The following is a 21226-nucleotide window of genomic DNA, read 5'->3' as shown; positions in this document are numbered from 1 at the left end:
AAGTCACGAGTGCAGTCTTTAGGCCCAGAATTTCTTCATGAATGAGAATCTTTGGACATAAAATGAATCCAGAATACGAATTACACGACATCTTGGATATCCCACGAATCACCCAATGCCACTAAGTATGGCACACAGTTCTTTACTGAGCATGTAGCTGGGCTACAGCATCTTGCACCAAATCTCGCAAATGACGAACAACTGTTTGTTGACGTAGCTGCACATTTGAAACTTTTCACATGTTGTGGTGTTTTTGGATCATTATTTTTGAGCCAAGTTTCCATAATTGGACAGATCGGTGATTTATTTCACCAATTCTCCATTTAAAAGCAGTTTGTTTTTACCGAGCCAGAATCCACGTTGTTTTGGAGTCAGCTCAGATGAAATAACTGTTTCAAATTCTGGTTGGCAATTTTGCTGACTCGATTTTGGTCCTCAAAAGCAAACTTCCTATCAAACTCACATTGCGTGCACTTTGGAAATTATCTTTCAAATTGACAACCTTGTTTTTGTAGTAGCATGTAGCATTTTGTAGTAGCATTCCTTTTTAATGACCTTGAGTTCCAACTCTCATTCACGTGAAATTTACTTCCTCACTGAAGTGCAGGTCTTTTCATCATTGGTCTCAGGTTCGCATTGCTGTTTCTGACAACAAACCTTTCCATGTTTTAAATGTAAGAAAAAACATACAAGTAAATTAAAGCATCAACTCAACTTACCTGTGTTGATTTTGCCACATGTGGTGTATTAGAATCCCTACAATGCAGGAGGCCGCCATTTAGCCCATTGAGTCTGACACAACCTTACCGGGGGGGGGGGGGGGGGGGGGGGAGAGAGAGGACGAGTCTTGCAACATCAACACAAAACCCAATTACCCACACTTGGTATACTGAGAGAAGTTCTGGTTAGCACATCTTAGGAAAGATATATTGGCCTTGGATGGAGGATAGTATAAATTTACCAGAATGAAATTGTACTCCAAAATTAAATGGCATGGAGAGATTACATCCACTCTCATTGTATTCCTTGGAATTTGAGGGATGCTTTGATCAATGTTTCCAAGATACCAAGGTAGGAGCTGAAATGTTAGGTATTTCTGTCTGTTGGTTCATCTCACACCAGGTGCATAGTCTAAAAATTAGAGCCAGGCCTTTCAAAAGTGAAATTAAGTAACTCTTCTGTACATAAAAGGTGGTAGGAAGTTTAGAACTCTTCTCTGCAAATGATGATTGATGCTAGGTGAATTTGTTAATTTTAATCTGATGCTAATAAATCTTTCTTAACCAAGGGACATGGGAGCAAAGTCAGGTACATGCAATAAGTTGCAGATCAGCCAAGATCTTACTGTAGAGCAAAACTGGGATTAAATGGCCTACTCCTGCACCTAAACTCCTGGACAGACCAAACACCTACACATGCCTTTGGATCATGAGTAGGAATCTTTGTTTCATTTCATTCTTTACTGACCTAAGGAAGCAGAGATCTTTTTCAGCATTCCAATTACTAGCATGCATGCCATGGTCAGTTAACTACATACAGTCCAGGATCAAACATTGGACCTTCTGGTCTTACATTACACTGCACCAGTTAATGTGCTATCGAATTAGCATTTTGGAAAGAGAGAGTTGGGCTGGAAGGAAATCCGAGTGTGGGGGAAGAAAGTCATCTTTTAAATCCAAAACAGGACCTCTTCAAGTAAAGGCTAATACTTGTGGTCACTCAAACATGACTTGTTTACTCTCAGATTATAAATAGAAAAAAGATTTTAAAATAGGACCTAGCAGAGTGGGGGATGGGGAAATGAATCAAGAAACGAGTTATATTTGAAACTGATGCAGGACTTAGCAGTTCTCCTTAGAGGAGGAGAAAAGATGCACAGAAAAATAAAAGAGAATCAAACCAATAAGCAGATAACTACTCCAAAATTATCCCAGGATTTGTCATTGTGGATCATGATGAGAAATAAAGCCCTTTGCTGCTTTATCTATTGCATCTGCTTGAAAACAATGAACAGGCTCACTCAGGTACAGGTTCCGAGTAGGGTTGCTAACACTCCAGGATTGCCCTGGAGTCTGCAAGACTTAAAGATTCGTCTTTAGGACATTATTGCAAGTGAAAACTCAGTGGAAAAAAATAATAGGTCCATTAAACAAAATTGTAAGTTTTTTTGTTTTCCATTTTCTTCACAAACCATCACTTATTAACCAGAAGATTGTCAGATTGGGGAAATGTTTGTGCAAATAACAGTCAAGTTCAATCTACACATCAAAAAATTTGTTCCCTTTCAAATTGGCATGGTATGGCACTGCACATGAAGGATGAACTACTGATCAGAGTGTGGGCGCTCGGCTAATATGAGACGGGAGGCAATGAAATGAAACCTTTGAGGATACAATCAACCAGAATTAACAATCCTAGTTTGGATTCCCTGCCATATTCATCCACAGATATTTGGTCTGATTCCTTTCCACAAGCTTTGACTCTGGTACAGTTCCACAGGGATAAATTACACTTACTCTGCTCGTTGCACTTCAGGCCTGAACATTTATAATGAGTGTCCAGTTGCTATTTGAATATAGAGGTCACAACAAACAAACCCAAACTCAGAAAATAGTCTAGAGATTATGTGGGTGCTGAACTGGTGTTACTCACATCATGGCATGCAAGGACCCCAGTTCTTCCAATTCCAAACTTCCAATCAATTATTCGTTGCTTTGTTTTTCCTTTCATCTACCCTGCCAGATACATCATTCTTGATATACAATACTTACTTTGATCCCTTCCCTTTTTGTAATTAGCAGGCATGTAATAGCGGATGCTAACAAGCTTCGTGGTTCCTCTGGGTGTTGTACACTTCCTGGACTGTCGAACAACATTAATGAAGGACAGTCGCATGTGCTCTTCTACACACTTCAGTCCAAAATACTTTGTGTTAAAGAACATGAGTGTGTTCAGTAGAACAAAGGGCGAGTATACTCCAAGTTGCTTACATTCCCAGAGATGCTCTTCCTCTACCCGGGAGAATATTAAACCTAAGAGGAAACAATGACACAACGTTAATGATTATACTCATCAAATCCTCACATATATTTTATGATGCTTTTTAATTTGCACCACCATTTTATTTGAAAATATTCAAAGTGCAAAAGGTAAAATGCCTTCCGCATCCTACAGCATACAGATGGTGGAGACAAATCAACCAGGGATCTAACTCATCAATGTGCATAGACACTGGGTGAGGAAAAGGATCCGGTTCAGTTAGAGTGAATCCATGGTCAAGAAGGATGAGAAGAATTGCTTACAAATAAGTGCAATCGTTTGAACAAGTAACTGTGGGACCACAATCTGTGAGGGATTTATAAACAAAAATAGTAAACGAGGCGATTGCTATGCTCACTACAGTCTATGCTGTAATAAAACAACAGGACTTGTGAAGGGGATGAGGGTGGATACAAATAAGAAGTGACAGACTATATCATGGAGACACTGACAAAAGTCATCACCATGGATTGATCAGCCTTCCATTGGGTAAAACGAAGGAATAAATTCTGTATTTAAATAATCCAACTCAAAAGGGAAATAAGATGAAAACTACATAAACACTAATAACAAATGTCCATGGACAGAGAGCAGAACACTGTTCACATACGAAATAAAAACACAAAATGTTGGAAATACTCAAAAGGCCTGGCAGCATCTGTAGAGAGAGAACAGGTCTATGACAGTTTATCTGAACATTAGTATTCCTATGCTCGTTTAGGAAAAAGTATCAGATGCCAGAAATCAAACAAAAATAGAACACAGCAGGTCAGTGAATATTCAAAATTAATCTTTGAAATTCTCAACACTTAGAGTAGTGCAGGCTGAATCGATTCAAGGCTGATTTAGACAAATTTTTGATTTAAAATGAAGTCAAGGGTTACATGTGGCAGGCAGGAAAGTGGCATTAAGACCATGGTCAGATCAGCCATGATCTTATTGAATGGCAGTGCAAGTTCAAAAGGCTAAAGGGCCATCTATTCCTGTCGTCTTTTTTAATATAAAAAAGTCTGTGCTCGAACAAGAGAGGTTAATATTTTGGCTCGGGTTCATCAGGAATGATGTATTTCCATTTTCTCCCAGACTTTCAATTACTGTGGACAATCGCTGGTAATTGGTATTTTTCCATCAACATGGGTACCATACAAATGGATAGACTTGAGATGTTTAAAAATGGTAGGAAATCTCAAGGACTTACCATTTGGAAGCAAACTTGGTTGCCAGCCTTGTAACATTTTATTCAACTCTTGGACAAAGGTCAGATAATAAAGATCAGTGAATATGTTGACCATTCGGTTGTTTTCAAGTAAGAACTATAATAAAGCAGATCAGAAACAGCAAACTGTGAGATGAAGTAAACACCTGCTTATGGTCAACACTTTAAAAAAATATATATATACATATTTTGAAACTAATTTTTGCTTATGAGGATGCTAATTAAATGCAATACAATTTAAATTTATTTAACCCACTCTTCCTGTATTTACTTCCATTTTGCTGGACAGCTCATTTTGTCCTGAAACATTCCCTTTACTGCACATTCATTAGTGAATAGCTAGCTTTGTTAGCAAGATAAGGAGGATTAGTGAGACATCACACATTTAATTCTACCATGTGGCAGAGTCTCCAATGCCGCACAGTTGTGGAGAAAGCATCAAATAACAAGCCTGCAATTCTGCTCAAGTTAGTGGCAAGGGGAATAGATATTTGTCTCTAGGTCCCAGAGGACATGTGTTATATTATGTCTCCACTTTCAAAAGTCAGAGTGCAGGAGGTGGCTATTCAGCCCATCATGCCAGTGCCAGTTCTTTGAGAGCTAAAGATGTCCCATTCTCCTGTTCCGTTCCTATAGCTCTGCAATGCTTTCCTTTTAAAGTATACATCCAAGAAACTATGAATCACAAAAACAGTAAGACAGCTGACTTGTGTCAGTGTATGAAAATAGTATCGCAGGCAGCATACCTCTTTTATTTCAAACTCTTGATTTTATTATTTCTTTGCTTTGGGTGTACAAGCTAATTATGGAGGAGGAAGCAAAACGATGGGAAAAAAAAGAGATAAACAGGGTCTATAAGATTAAACTGACTTCAAGATAGCTATCTTCAAAAATTGGAGATCAGAAGTTATTCTTGCCTGGTAATATCCATAATCAAACAGAAATATCTGAACACTCTGGAACTACCACTGATGACTCTCCAGACAGGCTAACACTTAATTTATTCTTTCATGTGATGTGGGTGTTACTGGCAAGGTCAGTATTTGTTGTTTTTCCAGAGGGCAGCTATGAGACAGTCTGGAGTCCATATGTAAAATATGTATCAATAGGGCAGTCCACACAAGGATGGCAAATTTCCCCCTAAATACCATTAGTGAACCAGATGGGTTTTTATGAAAATCAATTATAATTACTTGGTCATCGTTACTAAAATGAGCTTTCAACTCCAGATTAAAATTGAAATTCCAAAGGAATTTAAATTCCACCAGCTGCCACTGTGGGATTTGAACCCATGTCCCCAGAGCATTAGCCTGAGCCTCTGGATTACTAGTCCACTGACAAGAACACTGCATCATCGTCATCTCTTTCTTCTCTCCCTCCCAAATTATTGCAAAATACCAAGACTGCTAACAGTCTACTTTCACCTGAGACAAAGACTATGAAGCAGGGCTGAAGGTAGCAGTGAAAGTACAGAGTTTGCGATGGGGCCAAAGACAATGGCTTCGGTCTTCCCAAATAATTAACCAGGGTAAAATTACAGCTCAGCCAAAGTTATATATCTGGCAACACAATAAAACCTCACAAAAAAGTATCCAAGGTTTTCTCTGTGGGCTGCGTGGGCACATACCAGATCTTTAACGACTGCAGAGTTTAAATCCAAGTATCATCTGTATATATATCTTTGGTTGCTATTATTAACAGATTTAAATTTAAGGATTAGTCATTGAGTGAGCAGCTTCCCTTTCCACAATCCCAGGCCTACAAAATTTAAACAAAGATTAAAAAATATAAAAGCAAACATGACCAAGTTCTCTGAGCTCAGAGGCTTAAGGCTCAACACTGTTACAATCACTAAATTACTGGCAAGATCTTGTTTGTAGCTTGTTAAAACATCAGTCCCCAAGCACTTATAGATTTTACAAGTAATAACAAGCAAACCGAGTGTGCACATTTGCATCCATCAACAACTAGCAAGAGGCATTTTTTTTTTACTGATTGTAGGCTGAGGATGCTGTTAATGGGAAATACAGAAGTGTCTTCAAAAATTAAAACAGTATCAGTGTTTTAATTTATTAATATGCTGATCAAATGTTTATCTACAAGCTCAAGTAGCCTGTTTGAAACTGGACTGCTTCTCTTCACCCCTCCCCACTTGTCTGAATACAATTGCTTCCAATTCCAAAGTAACAGCTGCATTAAAAGGAAATCATTACTACTCCAGTGCTTGACCAAACCTGACCCAAGAGCTGGCAACATTTCCTTTTGGTGAGAATCAGAAACTGCTTCCCACAAGAATGATGATTTGAAGACAGATGCAGTCATGTGTTCTGCATACTCTAATAGCACTGAGCAGTTTTCAAGCCAGAGAAAACGTAATCACGTGCTTTGCCTAGTTTCTGATCGAGATGATTAAAAAATGCAAATACAGGAGAAGCAAATTGCAGATTCCCAGGCATCTAAAATATGGAAAGATCCTGGGGAGTCAGACTGTTGTGTTTTTCAGTAAGTGCATTCTTACTTTCTACACCTACTGAGCCAGTTACGTACATGAAAGCCACTGTATTTTCAGCATTTGCTCTACAAGCCTGGCTGAGGAACTGGTGCAGGGTTTCCAATTCTTGGATCATTGGGACCTCTTCTGGGGCAGGTGGGACCTGTACAAGAGAGACGGGTTACACCTAAACTACAGGGGGACCAATATACTTGCAGGGAGATTTGCTAGTGTTATTGGAGAGCATTTAAACTAGATTTGCAGGGGGGTGGGAACCAGAGTGCCAGAGCAGATAGTGGAGCAGGGGTAAAAAGACAGGTTAGTTCAAGCAAAATCACAAATGGAAGGGTAGAGTGTGGTGGAAATAATTTTTTGAGGTGTGTCTATTTCAATGCCAGGAGTATTGTGGGGAAGGCAGATGAGCTGAAGGCGTGGAGAGACACGTGGAAATATGACATTATAGCCATTAGTGAAACTTGGCTACAGGAGGGGCAGGACTGGCAGCTCAATGTTCCAGGGTTCCAATGTTTCAGGCGGGATAGAGGCAGAGGGATAAAAGGTGGGGGGGTGGCATTGTTGGTCAGGGAAAATGTTACAGCGGTACTCAGGCAGGATAGATTAGGGAGCTTGTCTACAGAGGCCCTATGGGTGGAGCTGAGAAACAGGAAAGGTATGACCACATTAATGGGCTTGTATTATAGACCACCCAATAGTCAGCGAGAATTGGAGGAGCAAATCAGCGGAGAGATAGCTGACAACTGCAAGAAACACAAAGTTGTGATAGTAGGGGATTTTAATTTTCCACTTATAGATTGGGACTCGCATACTGTTAAAGGTTTAGACGGCGTAGAGTTTGTAAAATGTGTTCAGGAGAATTTTCTACATCAATATATAGAGGTGCCAACTAGAGAGGATGCGATATTGGATCTCCTATTGGGAAATGAGTTAGGGCAGGTGATGGATGTGAGTGTGAGGGAACACTTTGGATCTAGTGATCATAATGCCATTAGTTTCAACCTGATCGTGGATAAGGATAGATCTGGTCCTCGGGTTGAAGTTCTGAACTGGAAAAAGGCCAAATTTGATGAAATGAGAAGGGATCTGGGAAGTGTGGATTGGCACAGGCTGTTCTCTGGTAAGGATGTAAATGGAAAGTGGGAGGCCTTCAAAGGAGAAATTTTGAGAGTGCAGAGTTTGTATGTTCCCGTCAGGATTAAAGGCAAAGTAAATAGGAATAAGGAACCTTGGTTCTCGAGGGAGATTGTAACACTGATTAAGAGGAAGAGAGAGTTGTATGAAATGTACAGGCAGCAAGGAACACATCAGATGCTCGAGGAGTATAAAAAGTGCAAGAAGCTACTTAAGAGGGAAATCAGGAGGGCTAAAAGAAGACATGAGGTTGCTTTGGCAGACAGAGTGAAGGAAAATCCAAAGAGCTTCTATAGGTATGTTAGGAGCAAAAGGATAGTGAGGGATAAAATTGGTCCTCTTGAAGACCAGAGTGGTAGACTGTGTATGGAACCAAAAGAGATGGGGAAGATACTAAATGGTTTTTTTGCATCCGTATTTACTGAGGAAACGGGCATGGAGTCTACGGAAATAGGGCAAACTGGTAGGGAGGCCATGGAACCTTTACAGATTAAAGGGGAGGAGGTGCTCGCTGTCTTGAGGAAAATCAGAGTGGATAAATCCCCAGGACCGGACAGGGTATTCCCACGGACCTTGAGGGAAGCTAGTGTTGAACTTGCAGGGGCCCTGGCAGACATATTTAAAATGTCAGTATTCACGGGGGAGGTGCCGGATGATTGGAGGGTGGCTCATGTTGTTCCGTTGTTTAAAAAAGGTTCCAAAAGAAATCCGGGAAATTATCGGCCAGTAAGTTTGACGTCGGTGGTGGGCAAGTTATTGGAAGGTGTGATACGGGATAGGATCTACAAATATTTGGATAGACAGGGACTTATTAGGGAGAGTCAACATGGCTTTGTGCGTGGTAGGTCATGTTTGACCAATCTATTAGAGTTTTTCGAGGAGGTTACCAGGAAAGTGGATGAAGGGAAGGCGGTGGATGTTGTCTACCTGGATTTCAGCAAGGTCTTTGACAAGGTCCCTCATGGGAGGTTAGTTAGGAAGGTTCAGTCGCTAGGTATACATGGGGAGGTAGTAAATTGGATAAGACACTGGCTCAATGGAAGAAGCCAGAGTGTGGTTGTGGAGGATTGCTTCTCTGAGTGGAGGCCTGTGACTAATGGTGTGCCGCAGGGATCGGTGTTGGGTCCATTGTTGTTTGTCATCTATATCAATGAGCTGGATGATAATGTGGTCAATTGGATCAGCAAGTTTGCTGATGATACAAAGATTGGAGGTGTAGTGGACAGTGAGGAAGGTTTTCAAAGCTTGCAGAGGGATTTGGACCAACTAGAAAAATGGGCTGAAAAATGGCAAATGGAATTTAACGCAGACAAGTGTGAGATATTGCACTTTGGAAGGACAAACCAAAGAAGAACGTACAGGGTAAATGGTAGGACTCTGAAGAGTGCAGTTGAACAGAGGGATCTGGGAATACAGGTACAGAATTCCCTAAAAGTGACGTCACAGGTGGATAGGGTCGTAAAGAGTGCCTTTGGTACATTGGCCTTTATAAATCGGAGTATCGAGTATAAAATTTGGAGTGTTATGGCAAGGTTATATAAGGCATTGGTGAGGCCGAATTTGGAGTATTGTGTACAGTTTTGGTCACCTAGTTACAGGAAGGATGTAAATAAGATTGAAAGAGTGCAGAGAAGGTTCACAAGGATGTTGCCGGGACTTGAGAAGCTGAGTTACAGAGAGAGATTGAATAGGTTGGGACTTTATTCCCTGGAGCGTAGAAGATTGAGGGGAGATTTGATAGAGGTGTATAAGATTTTGATGGGTATAGATAGAGTGAATGCGAGCAGGCTTTTTCCGCTGAGGCTAGGGGAGAAAAAAACCAGAGGGCATGGGTTAAGGGTGAAAGGAGAAAAGTTTAAAGGGAATATTAGGGGGGCTTCTTCATGCAGAGAGTGGTGGGAGTGTGGAATGAGCTGCCGGATAAAGTGGTAAATGCGGGGTCACTTTTAACATTTAAGAAAAACTTGGACGGGTTCATGGATGAGAGAGGTGTGGAGGGATATGGTCCAAGTGCAGGTCAGTGGGACTAGGCAAAAAATGGTTCGGCACAGACAAGAAGGGCCAAAAGGCCTGTTTCTGAGCTGTAATTTTCTATGGTTCTATGGTTTATTAGAACATCACGTCTTCACCTTCTTCCCAGCTCTCGCACCTCCCCACTCTGAAGTTTAAGAAAGTGCTTGGGAGACAGTTTTCCGGACTCTGCCAGTGCAGTGCTGCTTACAAAATGGGTATTACGTATTTGGAATGCAACTAAGAGCACTTGGCAGTATTGCACACTCCTCCTGCTAGAGACTGAACACATTGTTTGCATCCCTACTTCAGTCCCTTTCCTACAACTGATAGACTTTTAAAGCTCAAACTTGGACAACAGCTTATTTGCACACAATCAAAGCAGGGATCGATCAAAGATCAAGACATCTGACAACAGTTCACATCAGAGACTCCATTGCATAAATGCATGACCACTTTATATATTAATATCCTCATATTTGTATTAATATTCTTGTCATACTGTAAATTTAGCAATCTGCACTTATTCAGCATAATTTTACAATTTTTGGACATACATACAGTCGTCACTTTGGCTGAGAAAGTGGTGTGGGGGGGTTCGGCCTTTAACCTCTGCACTTGGACCTTCCTTCCTCTCCCACCAAAAGAAAATCTAGCACTGAAAAACTGCATCAAGTACATCCAAGTGCACTGTGTTTGAATCAGAATTTGTTTATTGAATCTGCTTGGATAAGGAATTCTATCCAACGGAATGCTTGTAGTCTATGCTTGGACATGTGTTTACCCTGACTCAAGTGTCCTAATAGTTCACCCACCCGTCAAGTCTTGAAGTCAAGTCACTGAGTCTTAAAATAACTGTGGTCTTACTGCCAGTTTTGAAATCACTCAGTTGCTTCACTGCCCCTGGTTTTGGGGCAAAGTCTCAGCAAATTCGAAAGGATACAAGAAATATGCACATTATTTCCCAATGTTATAAACTTCAATATTAATCCATGAATATTACGCAGATGGAATTTTACTTTCAGATTGGAATTTGATAAACAGCCTGATTGTTGGTGCTGGGAAAGGATCTGAGGAGGAGGGGGAGGCTGTGCACCATATATATTAGAATAGAGGATGCTTGCGCAATACTTGTTTTCTTAGTGGCACTTGAGAACCACAATATTTAGTCTAGATGCGTCAGTGGCAATAATGTGCAAGCTGGTGATTAAGAACATGATTTCAATTCAGAAATTTGCATTTCTACCACATTTTCAAGCAGTACATTCCAGGTTGTAACTGGCTGCAATAACAAAAAGCCCTCATTTCCCCCTTGGATATTTTGCACATTATCTTAAATCTATTGTCTCTGCTTACTAACCCTATGCCAGTAAAAAAATCTTTCTCCCTATCCACTCATTAAAAATTACCCAATTTTGAACAACATGATTAAAAACCCTTCCCATCCGACTGCTCCAAGGAGAACAATTCCATTTTCTCCAAGCTCCACAAGTTGAAGGCTCTCACCCCTGATCTAATTATGATAATCTCCTTTGCATCTTTTCAGACACCCGGGCAGTCGTTTCAAAAGTGTGGTACCAAGAGTTAGACACACTAATCTAACCAGCTTTTTATCATGCAAGAGAAAAGTTGGTAATAAAAAAAATAGTAATGGGAGGAGACACAAGTCAATGGTAATGAGAGGGCTGAATATAAAATTGGAGGGCAATGAGAAAAGGTGCAATTGAAGTCTACAGCTTTTTTGTTTTAAATTTCAAAATGAACTTTTTACACCCCATTTACTTTTGTTAATGTTGTTCTGACAAAGCTTTTCCCACCTCTTCACCGACTTGTTACTAAAGCTTGATTCCACAGTTTCAAGACACCCACACAAAACGCTCAAACCTCATAAGATTCTTAGGGGGTTAGACGGGGTACCCCAGGCTACATCACGGTGCATTAAATTTCTATGTCTCACTTCAGTACTCCTATAGTCTCCAAGTGAGATTGAAAATTTAGTTTCTATTCCAGTTTGGCCCTATGGGATTCCAAGTACATGCACCTCATGATTTTCCATTCCCCACCCCAGGACCTTAACAAAGGTCCTTTGTGTCACAGTGGAACTGGATGTAGTAAGAAGCCATTGCCATCTGGGAGGCAAAAAAACTGCTCGCTAACAGATTTCATTTTGTATTGTGTTCACAAATCCAAATTTTAAAACTGCTCAAGTACTGGAGAAACAGTAAATAGATGCTCTTGCAAAGAAAGAGTGTTGGAGCAATACCTATTCATGTTCCGGTGGGAAAAAGTACATTACGTGAAAACACTTTTAAAAAAAATGAATCAATTAAACAAGAAATATATAGGCCTCCTTGCGATTTAGGGTTCAAATGAAATTAACCTCATGTTTGGTTCAGCGAAAACTGCTCAAGTTACAAGACCTATGAAGGTTCATAATTTATTATATTTGATTATGCCTGTACCAACAAACAGGCCACTGCCCCCTCTCGTGGAGGAGCACTACAACAGCAGAATGGAGAAAGCAAAACAAAGGGGAGGATTTTGCACCTGCATTCGCCGTGAGCACAGAAGGGCATGCGAACAGCAATATGGGGGTCTTTCACAAGTTGGAGGACAGAAACCAGTGGAGTGCCACAGGGATCAGTGCTGGGACTGCAGCTGTTCACAAGATATATTAATGATTTGGAGGAAGGAACAGAATGTACTGTGGCCAAATTTGCAAATGATACAAAGGTGGAAGGGAAGGCAGGTTGTAAGGAGGATATAAATAATTAGTGGACAGATATTGACAGGTTGAGTGGCAAAGATTGGCAAGTGGAATTCAATGTGGGAAAATGAGAGAGTGTTCATTCTGGAAGGAGGAATGAGAAGACAGATTATTATTTAAATGGAGAGAGACTACAGAAAGCTCTAGCACAGAGAGGTTTGGGGGTCCTTGTTCATGAAACCCAGAAAGTGCAGTAGGTAATAGGGAAGGCAAATGGAATGCTGGCTTTTATTTCAAGGGGCTGGAGTATAAAAGAGTTTTAACAACGCCAGGTTAAAGTCCAACAGGTTTATTTGGTAGCAAACCTGGTGTTGTTAAAACTCTTACTGTGTTTACACCAGTCCAACGCCGGCATCTCCACATCATGTATAAAAGTAAAGCAGTGTTGCTGCAACTGAATAAGTTACTCGTGCGGCCATTTAGAACACCACGTACCCCTTATTTAAGGAAAGATGTACTATAATTGGAGGCACTGCAGAGGAGTTTTACTAGGATATTCCCGGATATGGGGTACCATATGAGAAGATTAAACAAGTTGAGTCTGCACTCCTTGGAGCTTGGAAAAGTGAGGTGTGATATGATTCAAACATAAAAGATTCTCAGTGGGTTAGACGGGGTAAATGTTGGGAGGATGTTTCCACTCATAGGAGAGTGTGCAACCAGAAGGCATGTTTGCAGAAAAAGGGGGTGCTCATTTCAGATGGATTTGAGGAAGAGTTTCTTCTCAAAAAATAGCGAATCTTTGAAATTCTTTAACCCAGGAAGCTGTGGAGGCCGAGGTCTTGAATGTTTTCAAGGCTGAGATCCTAGGTTTTTAGGCAATAGGGGAATTAAAGGTTTACAGAGATAAGGCAGGAAAGTGGACTTAGTGTTAGATCAGCCATAATCTTATTAAATGGCAGAGCAGGCTCAAAGGGCTGAATGGCTTATTCCTATTCCCATTTCTTATGGCCTTGCATGCTATGCTTAGGCCAATAAAGGAATGGGTCCTAAATGCTTTCTTGATCACTTTATCCCACCTAGCTTTCTACCTTTAGGGACCAGTAAATATGTACTCCAAGGTCTCTTTGTTCCTTAGTAACTCACTCCTTCACAGTGGACGGTTAATCTGAAGTCCTTTTACAGCCTTTCCCAACCCCGTCCACGAAACAATACAACTTAGATCAGCAATTCCCTGTACAAGGATGCACAGGCAAAAAGCTGGCATTCTGCCATTCGTATAGTGTACAACAAAAATAATATAGCGAATCAGCTCATTCAAATCTGAATTTGCAAACAAACCTGTTGAATTCCGAGACACAAGTAGTAAACACTATCTGGCTCATAGCGTTCCCCATTGGGCCTCTGTACTTCTTTAACAAATTGGGCCAGCCCGTAGTTTAGTTCTGCAGCAGAGCAGGATAAAATATCCTCTTTGATCCTCATTGGTTTAGCTGATGGGATGGAACAAAATATTTTTATATTAAATGGAGCAAACAAGTAGTTTCCACAAGGTTAGGATAATAAAAACATAGCACCGCGTATGTTCGCCCTGCACTTTGCACATGCTCCCCTCTCCCTATGAAGGAAGGTTTTGAATCCTTGTTGGGCTACAGATTCAAAGGTGTGACGGATATATGGGTTTCACAGACAAATACATGGATTTGCAAAATTTAAACCACTACAAAACCCCTACATCCCTCCCCCAACCCAAAACATCAGTTAAAATTTCCCAAAATACACAAGGAAACTGGAGTCATTTTTTTTGGTTAGAATAATGCAAATGGCTCTCCACAGATGCCTCAATGCCAAGTACCTGGCATGGAGCATCTCAGTCAAATCTCATCCTGCTATACCAGTTGTATCAAGAAACTCTCAAATGTCTTTGCTCTGTAGATTTTCTCTGCTGTCGAATAAAATAGTTTACAATTCAATCCAAAACTCACCTAGCTTTAACTTTATCCCTCATTGGGATATTATGTGGCTTAAAGAAGTGACTATCACTATTGAGTATAGAAAAAAATAGACACGATGGATTCTAATTTTTAAACAGCCAGCCATTTGAAAATGATTGTTACAATACAAGGGTAGAAGCTGGGCATTCTGCAACAAGTGCTTCAGCTCCTGTTCCCTTCATCATCTACTAGGTGACTCAAGGAAGGTGTGTGATGGAACATATACTGCCTGCCTAGGTGCAACAATTCATCAAGTTTAGTTTGACTACATCTCCTATTACAACCTCCATCATTGAAAAAAAACGGACACACTCTTGATTTGGACATTATCACCAGTCAATATCCTGGAAAGCGGGAGCATCACTAGAAAAAGTGCTCAACACCGCCACAAAAAAAGTAGCAGGAAGGGAAATGGTAGGACATTTCACAAAATATTACACACATATTTCACAACAGTTCATGTTGTGAAAGTGCTTTCACATTGCGATTACATACCAATAACATCTATTCTATTTTAGTGTAAAACTCAACACAGTTTAACCGAGGATTTTCCCCAAGCAATGTATGAAAAATATATATTTCTAAAACTGTTGATTTTTCCCCAACTTTTGTCATAGTAACAGATGATGGTCTCATTTTCAACACCAGGAATCAGCAATCCCTTCCAGGCCAACTGTAAAAATGAATATCCCAACCTCAGGAAATTATTCCCCACTGTACCGATGACATTATTCCATTTACCATATAAGCTGGCCTGTGGCACCCTGATTGAGATTTCCAATTCAATGGCAACTAACATCACAACAGGAAAATTGTCAGTCACAGTACAAACTTTCACTTTTGAACAGATCAAGCAATTTTAAAACAACCAAGTGCTAGTTAGTCCAGGATTGCTTATATGCAGTATGGAAATGGCAGGCATTGGTTTTCTTCCTTCGTCTATTAGATAAGGAGTAAACAAAAGCCTACACTTACGTCCAAATCTGAGCTCTTCACTTTTACTGGTATCGCCACTAGCATATTTAGCCTGGAGCCAGGATTTCCAGGCATTGACTCCATACGAGTAATTTAATCCAGTACAGCACTGTTGGCTAGCAAGAGAATCACGCGAACAACTTTCTGAAAGCATTAGCCGCTTCTGACCCTGTGAGGCATAAAATAAAAATAAAGTCAACACCAAAATTCAATTTCTCTTTATGGCAAAGTGAAGAGATTTTGCCACATTCTTCTGAAAATCTCTTGGGATTGTCCCATTTCTCTTCACTCCACTTAATTTACAATATCAAGTCTTCCTTTTATTTTTAAATTAGAGCCATTGTTTCTTCTAATTTTACAAACTGTTCCAAAATCACAATTTTGCTACGTCTTGCCCCTTTCAGTACTTCATCCAAGTACTTCCTTTGCTTCTCACGAGAGTGACATTGATCTATTTTTTTCAATGAAGGAAGTCCAGGTCAAATTTAATTCTGTCTTCACAATTGGTTTATGTACATTCACTTTGGACAATGTTTAAAAAGTCAGAAGCCACCACAATCACGCATTTTCTCTTTCCCAACTCATACTTATAATCACATTACCAACACACCAAACAGCTAACTCTCTGTAGATGAGATCAAACGTTCCCAATTTCTGTTTTGAATCCTACATTGGCATATATTAAACAAATTCTGATGGCAGTTTTTTTTTCAATAAACCCATGTGGATACTGATGGCAAGAGTGTCTTTGAACCTACTCACTATTATAACAGTTAATTGGCTTTGTTGAAACATACAAATTAGGGGCAGGAGGAGGACATTCAGCCCTTTGAGCCATGCAATACGATCATGACTGATTCTCTATCACAGTACCATATTCCCACGCTCTCCCCATACCTTTTGATTCTTTCAGAGTCTAGAAAGTCTATTTCTTTTTTTAAATACATTTACTGACTTTACCACCACAGCCTTCTGTGGTAGAGAATTCCACACGTTTAACACCGTCTGAATGAAGAAGTTTCTCCTCATCTCAGTCCTAATGGGCTTACCCCCAATCCCGAGACTGTGACTCCTTTTACTAGACCCTCCAGCAACATGAAACATCATCCCTCTATCGAGTCTGTCCAGCTCTTTCAGAATATTATACATTACAATGAGATCCCCTCTCGTGCTTCTCAATTCCATTGAATACAGGCCTCTATAAATAGCAATTGTACCCTTCTGACAGCTCGAGGGATTTCAGATTCCGGCTGTTCTTCATCTGTTGTCACAAGCCCACAGTCAAAGAGGAAGTCAACACCCGAATTAATCTCCAATGGGGCTGCAAAATAAAATAAAATTTTAAAGCATATGCCAAAAAAACTAAAATTCCTCAAGCAAGTTATTACAGCAAAATTTTGGGAAGTTATGAAAATTATCTGCTTTTTGGGCTTCCTAATGAGAAGACAAATCTTTAGATTGCAGGAAATACTACAACATAGTAGACGCCATTTGATCAAGTCACCTCCATGGAAAACAATTTCTCAGTGGATTGACTGCCACATGCTTGCAACAGCCAAGTGTCAGTCGATTGTTGAATTTGCACTCATGGTAGCTTTCATTGTTTAACTTTGTCCCTTCTCATCTACCACAAGAGTCTAAGTCATAACCATCGAGAACAGTCAAGAGAATGTGGTGTTACTTTATATAGAAGACAGGAGTCAGACCATAGTTCAACTTTGCTTCTTCCATTATGTATACAATAGAGAATAAATGCAACACTTCATAACTGTACTTAGATGTGCAAGTCAGTGAATTCCTGTCAAATGTTACTTTATAATGCATAAAAAGGGCGCAAACTGTAGATTTTGTCTCTGGACTCCAATTCTGCTTAATTTTCAATGTCAAATTAGCAATATTTTCAAATATTAGTGGGAATTGTAACATACTGTAATTCTCAACATCATTGCTAATACAACTTCAAAGTAGCAGGAATGCGCCAAAAGCCACTTGTACTTACTTTTGGGAAAGTCAGCTTCCAAATCCTGCCCTGGTTCATCCAGGACATTAGCCATCTTAACTGCCATGGCCAAAACATCATCTCTGGCAGGTCCAAATAAGTCACAGTCTTCCAAGAGTCCATCAGCACTCTGATTGCTAGCAAGATCTGTTTAAGCAAGGAAGAAATAACTGAGACTTATTTCATATTAAAAAGATAACTAATAAATAATTTTAAAAGATCAGGAATGGGGGGGCGGGGGGGATGGTTTAAGGAGGTGGTGTTTGGGACAGAAAGAAAATACCTTAACTGATCGACATGAAAAACACACTTGGCTAGTAAATGTGTATTGACTTAAAAAAAAGAAAGCTGACATTGTGTCAGCTTTGCTCTGTTGTCAGCACATTCATCTGAGAGTCAGAAGGCTTGGGTTGAAGTTCTTAATTGCATACTATGCAAATAGTCGGCTGCTACTGGGGAATCACTTGCATTCTTATAAATAGCAACAAGATGAAACAGGGAATGAGAGGCGTGGAGGTGCATATTTTGAGGGGTGTATCTATGCAAGTAAATCTGGCTAGAAGATTGGCTCCAGTTCTACCCTCACTGCTTGGAACACAATTTAAGCTACACTTCAGGGCAGCGCGCAACATAAACTGACACATCACTGTTGTAATGAGACACTGTGGAATTGCTGGAAGTACTATATTTCCAATGACGCACTGAACAGAGATGAAAGCTATTGATCGCACGGCATTATTTTAAAGAGCAGCAAGGCCTTCAACTGTTCATCAGAAGGCAATAACAAATGCAATGCTGCAAACAAGTGAATAAAAAACAAAAATTTGCCAGTAATCCTCCTCCTTTCTGCTTCGCTTTTTCAATTATTTCCCGAACTAGAACATGATCAATATGCACCATGCTGCACGTAAAAGTCTATTAAATCAGAGTTTCAGATCATTGCAGAGGTTCAGAGAGGAGCAGGAGACATCGAAATGTGATAAACAAGTTACAGAAACCAACTTTGGAATTTATCTTTTGAAGCCACAAGAGAAGTGATGACCAGATACAGAGCAGGTACACATTTATATCAAAAGTCACATTGAGAAAAACTATAATATTGAGAGTGTATTAAGGCTAATATTTTGAATAATCTGGCTTAATGACGATTCTATTCATCATCAGAACAGATTTAGAAACAATGCTGAAAGAAAAATTAACAGAATAAAAATGCAACTTGCCACAAAGATCTGATGAAGCTTTCTCCATTTCCTCAGCCTCTGCTATCATTTCTGCCATAGCGAGTATATCAGCTTCAAATGGGTTTGAAGGAATTTTGACCTTCAGCTCCTCTATTGTTTCTACTATCTTATCAGCACTGTCTAAAGTGGTAGGAAGGAACATCGGAATAGGAACCTATTTTGCAAATAACATGGCAGCTTGTTACAAAGGTAAAATGCTTCATTTCAAGTCTCACAAACATTTCTGTACATGCTAGCAACTTAGAAATATTCGTTTCACCTTTCTTTACTCTTAAATGTTGTAAAACGTATCCACTCACTCCAAATAATCCTTCACATCTGAAAACTCAACCAGCTTCCCACATCTACCAACCTACAATTATCTTTTTCCTACAAACCATAGCTATACCTAATGTCTCCCAAACCTTCTCCCAACAGTTGGATGCTGTTTCCAAAATGCTATTTTTCTCCAGGTTCAGCTTTATGGCACGTCTCTAGATTGCACTCCCCAAACATTCAGCTATATGCTATGCACCCCCCCCCTACATTCCCCACTTTATCTGGTACCCTGCAAGACCTCTTGCTACCCCAATCTTCCCTGTAAACCCACCCAGAAATTGCTCTGCCTCCTGTATCAAAATATACTAAAATAATTGTTCTGATTGTTCTCCTTCTCAAACCCATGTGGACATGCTCCCTCATTACTCAGAATTTCTCGACTGATGAACTTTGCTGCAGTACTTAACCGTTAGAGTGTCATTTTCTTTTGATTATTCAAAATATGATTTATGGAATGACAGTTAGTATATTACAGAAATTATAGAAATGCACACAACAGACCCACAGATGACTTGAGCATCAACGGGTAACTCCGCCATAGTAAGTATCATAAGCAAGCCTGATCCAGTTCTCACCAATGTCTACACATGCATAATTTCCAACAGAAATCCCTGGAAGGGCTTCAGGAGCAGGAACCCTGACTTATTCCCTTTCCTTTCACCGACTGCTATCCTGTCAACACTTTGTTAAGTCTGTCCAATGAAAAATGACACTTGCTGACAAGAGAACAGTCAATGATTTCAAGAGACAAATGGAGGGGAGAAAATTTGAAGTAAAATAAACATCAGCACCCCACCAAATTAATATTTCCACTTTCTTCTCTTCCCAAACTTTTTAAAAATTCAGCAGTGTAAAAGTAATTCCCCACTGATTAAAAATAACTTGCAAAATAAAATCAAAGCTGTAAGAACTAATGTGAACCAATTAAAAATTGAATAGTTTGATCATTTGCATGCTTCTATCAAAAGAAAATGATACGCTAACGGTTAAGTACCGCAGCAAAGTTCAGTCGAGAAATTCTGAGTAATGAGGGAGCATGTCCACATGGGTTTGAGAAGGAGAACAATCAGAACAATTATTTTAGTATATTTTGATACAGGAGGCTGAGCAGTTTCTGGGTGGGTTTACAGGGAAGATTGGGGTAGTAAGAGGTCTTACAGGGTACCAGATAAATATTCGAGGTATAAACCATATAAAGAGGCAATCTCATTAGATACCCAAGAGCTTTAGAATGATTCAAGGTGTTTCACTGCTTTAGCATTCATCTCAATTTTACTACATTCACAAGCTTAACAACGCATCTCTAAAAAGACATTAAAAAATTGAATATTTTTGCTTCTAATAATATGTACCTTGCAAACGGCAATATTTGACTCAAAGCTTCCTGCGAAGTACAAGTTACAAAACCAACGAAACTTACCGGGATTGGCATAGAGAAAGGCACTGGTGTGTTTTGACAATACATATGCAAAGGCACTGGTATGAAGACTGGCACAGGGATAGGCACCACAATCAGTTGTGGTTTCCATTCCTCCTCTGAAACAGAAAATTAACATATTTAACAAAAGAGGTTCCAATATTGTATTTTAATTACAGATTAAGAAAAAAATCTCAAAACGTTTTTGAGCTACTGGGAAATGTTCTATTTGCTTTTTAAAAACCTTCAAATCACACAAACTATTTTCTAAATGAAACAATCTACAGAAAATCTCTTGTTCCTCCCAATAAGGAGATCTTTAACGTCTGTGAACCACTGGAAATCAGTTGGCGTCTTCATCTGAAACAGCAAGACCTCGGATGAAGGATTACTACAAGCACTCCTTCTACAAACATCCACCCATTTCATAGGATGCTAAACATTAATCACAATGTAGGAGTCAAAACAAGCTTGGACAAAATGAGGATGGTGGGTTTCCTTCTTTAAATATTAGTGAATCAGTGCATTTTTGAAAAATGGACAGTATTATGATAATGTTTACACATTTTAGCTGATTAAAGATTTATTTTTAAACTGAATTTAAATTCTTTGCTAAGGCAGGATCTGAACTCTCCATCTCTGGATTACTCGCCCGGCAACATCACCATTA

General features: G+C 39.7%; 1 protein-coding gene across 2 annotated transcripts in view; it reads right to left on the bottom strand.

Annotated features, from left to right (window-relative positions):
- The window catches only part of LOC144492827 (zinc finger MYM-type protein 3-like), a 111076-nt gene that overhangs the window by 11137 nt on the left and 78713 nt on the right, over nt 1–21226 (bottom strand). For both annotated transcript variants that reach the window (XM_078211323.1, XM_078211324.1), the window contains exons 16-23: nt 20560–20675; nt 18801–18975; nt 17581–17727; nt 16799–16902; nt 15582–15750; nt 13954–14105; nt 4238–4352; nt 2772–3032 (exon numbers count right to left, since the gene is read on the bottom strand). In XM_078211323.1, the coding sequence (XP_078067449.1) occupies nt 2772–3032; nt 4238–4352; nt 13954–14105; nt 15582–15750; nt 16799–16902; nt 17581–17727; nt 18801–18975; nt 20560–20675 (1239 nt within the window). The remainder of the gene's footprint in view (nt 1–2771; nt 3033–4237; nt 4353–13953; nt 14106–15581; nt 15751–16798; nt 16903–17580; nt 17728–18800; nt 18976–20559; nt 20676–21226) is intronic.

Source organism: Mustelus asterias, chromosome 4 (assembly GCF_964213995.1).
Source record: "Mustelus asterias chromosome 4, sMusAst1.hap1.1, whole genome shotgun sequence".
Lineage (NCBI taxonomy): Eukaryota > Metazoa > Chordata > Chondrichthyes > Carcharhiniformes > Triakidae > Mustelus > Mustelus asterias.
This window is presented reverse-complemented; position numbering and strand designations above follow the sequence as displayed.